The sequence below is a fragment of the Citrus clementina genome, unplaced genomic scaffold (assembly GCF_000493195.1).
Source record: "Citrus clementina cultivar Clemenules unplaced genomic scaffold, Citrus_clementina_v1.0 scaffold_9, whole genome shotgun sequence".
Lineage (NCBI taxonomy): Eukaryota > Viridiplantae > Streptophyta > Magnoliopsida > Sapindales > Rutaceae > Citrus > Citrus x clementina.
This window is the reverse complement of record NW_006261964.1, coordinates 28569570-28573981: the sequence shown is the minus strand read 5'-3', so window position 1 is coordinate 28573981 and position 4412 is coordinate 28569570. Positions and strand designations below refer to the sequence as shown.

General features: G+C 35.7%; 1 protein-coding gene across 1 annotated transcript; it reads left to right on the top strand.

The window, feature by feature from the left end:
- Positions 1–3058: 3058 nt before the first annotated feature.
- Positions 3059–4030, top strand: LOC18033417 (ethylene-responsive transcription factor ERF027). The gene has a single exon (XM_006421784.2). The coding sequence runs from the start codon at positions 3136–3138 to the stop codon at positions 3781–3783; it is 648 nt and encodes a 215-aa protein (XP_006421847.1). The 5' UTR covers positions 3059–3135; the 3' UTR covers positions 3784–4030.
- The last annotated feature ends 382 nt before the right edge of the window (positions 4031–4412 follow it).

Below are 4412 nucleotides of genomic sequence, written 5' to 3'. Positions count from 1 at the left end.
GAAAATATATTTTTGGAGTGAATAAAAAATTAATGACATGATTTTTTTATATTTTTGGTTATTTTTAAATATTTTTATAATAAACATATATTTTATATTTCTAAATTAAATTATAAAGCTAATGACCCATTTACTTCTCTTTTCCTCTAAATTTTTGGTGTCAAGAGAGTTATTTACTATCATGAAAATTATAAAGGAGCAAGTGATATATATTAATTTCAGTAGGAGAGAAATCGACATCCTTCCTAACCAATACCATTGATGCTCTATCCATTTAAATTTCAAGTGTTCAACTTAACCAATAAAAATTAAGTGAAAATAACAATCTACCAATAAAAATAAATAAACCTATAATCAACATAAGCAGTAAGCATGACCTACATATCACGATCACCATCATCAATAATAAATCAGCAAAATCAAACGTGCTTTAAAATCTTCAAATATTCAAGCCAACAAAGTCGATCGATCGATCGATGGATCAATGGCCAAACCAGACGGGTTACAGCTAATCAGTTGAACTTTTCGCTCTCCCAGGCGAGTAATACGTGTTCCCACTGTAACTTCAGTTTGCGGTCGCATCAACCCAAATTCAAAAGAAAATTAATAGAAACATCCCTAACTTTTAACCAATTTACAGAAATTATCTAGCTTAAACTTTTCTTACTTTTGTTTTCTAAACAGTGCATTTTGAACAGTAATACTTCCAAACGTGAAGATGGTAAAATAATTGCACGGTCGACAACCATTAGTAGGGGTAGGCATCGGATCGGATTCGGATAGATCCGATCTGATCCGAATTAATTCGGATCAAATTCGGATTTGAAGGCAAATCCGATTGAATGAAATATGTGCGATCCGATCGGATTTGTTTCGGATCGGATCAGATTCGAATCAATCCGAATCATCCAATCGGATCTGCACTGTTTAAAAAAAAAAACACTAAACGCGAAAACAAGCAAACAACTAAACCTATGTCACAAGTTCGTCTGACTTAAGTCTGTCAGTCACAGGCTCACAGCCAACCACATAAACAACAAACGATAGAGCAAGCAGTCGAGCAAAAGCAAAACCAGCCTCATCTCGTCGTCATCTGTCTTGAACCCATTAACCCACCGGCGACAGTCCAACGACCACGCCACAGTCAGCACATCCTCGTCCGTCTTCAAACTCAGCCGCGGCCGACACCGATCGACTGGAATCTAGCCGAATCCGAGCCGAACCAAGACAAATCTGAACGTCAAACCCAGTTAATCGACAGCTGCAGGGAACTGTTATGGGTTGGGAATAGTGAACAAAACCCAGTTAGTCAGTTGCTTCGCGAGCAAAAGCAAAACCAACCTCATCCTGTCATCCGTCTTGAACCCATTAACCCATCGGCAACCCGCGAGTCCAACGACCACGCCACTGTCAGCACAGCCTCGTTCATCTTCAAAACCAGCCGTGGCTGACACCAATTGACTGGAATCAAGTCGAATCCGAGCCAAACCAAGGCAAATCTGAACGCCAAACCACATGCAGCTAACAACTAACACCATTGTCATTTCTCAATTTGTTTTCATTTTCTATTTCTTTTAATGGTTAGTAAGTTTTCATTAATCATAGATTTCATAAATTTTTGTGAGAATTGTCAAAAAGGTCCAAATCCAATTTCAATCCGAATTAATCCGAATCCAAAATATAATCTGAATCCGAAAATTAATCCGAAATCCAAACTCATCTGATCCAATCTGAATCCGAATTATCCGAAATCCGATCGGATTCATCCGAATCCGAAATTGCCCACCCCTAACCATTAGGGTTGCATTCTCTTTTCTTATTCCATTTTTTAAGAAAGCCAAACTGTTAATCGGTAACTAAATTAACTAGTTTGGTTTATTGCTTGTATTTTATTTTACAATAATAATATGCTTGCTTAATTGAGAATTTCATATACTATTTAATTGGCTCAAGTGATCGCTAATTATTATCACTTCTCATTGAAATGATAAAATTTTACAAGTAACATATCAGAAGGGATTCAAATTTAAGTATCCCAATTCATGAAGCATAGCATCACTCTTCATTTTATTTTATTTTTTATGAGTCTGAATAGATTTGTGATTGACATATAGGTCACTCTACGATACCGTTATAAAAATTACAACATCAATAGTGGTCTAAATATTAATCATTAGATTTAATCAACAGTTCATTAAAATAATAGTTAGTTGGGATAATATTTTAATTTCAATTATTAAAAATTTAAATTTACTAATTAACAAATCTGTTAAACATGGCTTTTAAAGATTAAATAATAACAAGAAACACGTATAACTATTAATACTTCTATTTTTCCTTTCAAAATATATATATTTTAATATTAACACAACTCAATCTTAGTTTTATTATCTCATTTTCAACAAAATTTTACCAGATTAATGAATATTGCAACAATTAATTCAAATCAATCTTTGCCAATGAGTAGTTTCCCCAAAAAAAAAAGGACAATGAATAAAACTAAAAGTTCAAAATTATATTGTCCCAATTACAAATGAGAAAACCAGTTTGAATTAACATGAGTTGTTAGAGATTGAATAATCAATATTTGTTATTTACACATCTAAATTAATTTATATATTTGCATACTTAATTTTTAATTTTGTTGGTGATTTAGAAAATATTTATGGAATTGTTAAAAACAAAATTATATCCATGAACTTGAATATTATCTGTTAATTATTAAGTAATTAGTTATTTATCTACTAAATTAAATCAGTAGTGAAAATTAAAGAATTTAAATCCAAGGGTCCATAATGCCATAATGACTCTATTATCAATACTGTAAAAATTCATATAGCATCATAGGAAATCCTTGTAATAAATATATATAAATTATAAATTAACCTTAAATCTGGGCCAATTCTGTAAATTCTTAAAAAAAGGACAAAAACGGAAAGAAGACCACAGCCGCTTTAGCTGGGTAGGGGTCCGCGAATTCCCCACGCTTTTGCCCCATCATTTACTTCTCCTTAAAAACCTAACAATATTTTTCAATTGAATTTGTATTTTATGATCATCAAAAATTTTTATACAAATCAATCAGACACATGATTTTCAGTTATAACTATCACAGTACATGTGATAGTCATATATATGGCTGATCCTCATCAAAGAGACCAGCAGCCTCCAGTTACAGAGCCACCAAAACTGTCAAAACCTAGCATCCAGGTTCCTGAACTTGAACCAGCGCCAGCACCAGCAGCTTCTTCTTCTTCTCCTTCTTTATCATCACCATCAAAAGGTAGGCACCCGAGCTATCGAGGGATCCGAAGCAGAAGCGGCAAATGGGTGTCCGAAATACGGGAGCCACGTAAAACGACGCGCATTTGGCTCGGCACGTATCCCACGCCGGAAATGGCGGCAGCGGCCTATGACGTGGCGGCGCTGGCTTTGAAAGGCCCCGAAACTCCATTGAACTTTCCTAATATGATTATTTCGTACCCAATACCGGCTTCGACGTCGGCGAGCGACATACGCGCGGCTGCGGCACAGGCTGCTGCTGCAAGGGGTTCTGGGTCTGAACCGGGTCCGGTTCAGAAAGAGAGTAAAGAGAGTGAGGGTACGTCGAGTAGTACTTGCATGGGGCAAGAGTTCGTTGATGAATATGAGCTATTGAATATGCCAAATTTGCTAGTGGATATGGCAGAGGGAATGCTTGTGAGTCCACCGAGGATCGATACGCCGTCGTCTGATGATTCAGCAGGGAATTCTGCCGAAGAAAGTTTATGGAGCTACACTTAATAATTAATTAGTTAATTATTAAGTAATGAAGCTTGTGTAGTGTGTGGCTATTTATAGCTTGATTCTAATTTGCTGCTGCTATATATATTCGGTCGATCTCTGATTGTAATTCTTGTATATTTAGAAAATTAATGTACCGACTGCATGGTACAAGTACTTTCTTATCTTTGTTTTGTTGGTAAAGATAAAGAAAGGGGAGTTGTCTTTAATTACTTTCAGTAATAGAGTAATTGCCATATTTTGAGAATATCAATTGCTTGGGGCTCCTTTTCTTCTCCCCCCCCCCCCCCCCCTCCCCCTTTTTTTTCCCTGTGATTTGGCCATTTGGTAGTTGGTAAAAGGCAGTGGGATTGAATTCAGGAAGAGAGGCATACTGATCTACATGATGAGCTTAATTGTAGACCATTAAGCTTTATATATGAAGAAGGGAAATTGATTCACAAAATTGGATATGATTCATATGCATATTTAGTATGGAGTTCGAATATATATTTATGATCATTGCTTATCTGAGTTTCTGCCTGCTAGTGCAAAGTGCAAAACAATTATAAGATTGATCAGTGCTAGCTATAGTTGTTTCTAACAATCGTGTGTGTGTGTGTGTAGATATATTACATGCAGATGCCCTC

Bases quoted from the DNA above. Each gene is read 5' to 3' on its own strand.
- LOC18033417 (XM_006421784.2), top strand. From the start codon at position 3,136: ATGGCTGATCCTCATCAAAGAGACCAGCAGCCTCCAGTTACAGAGCCA.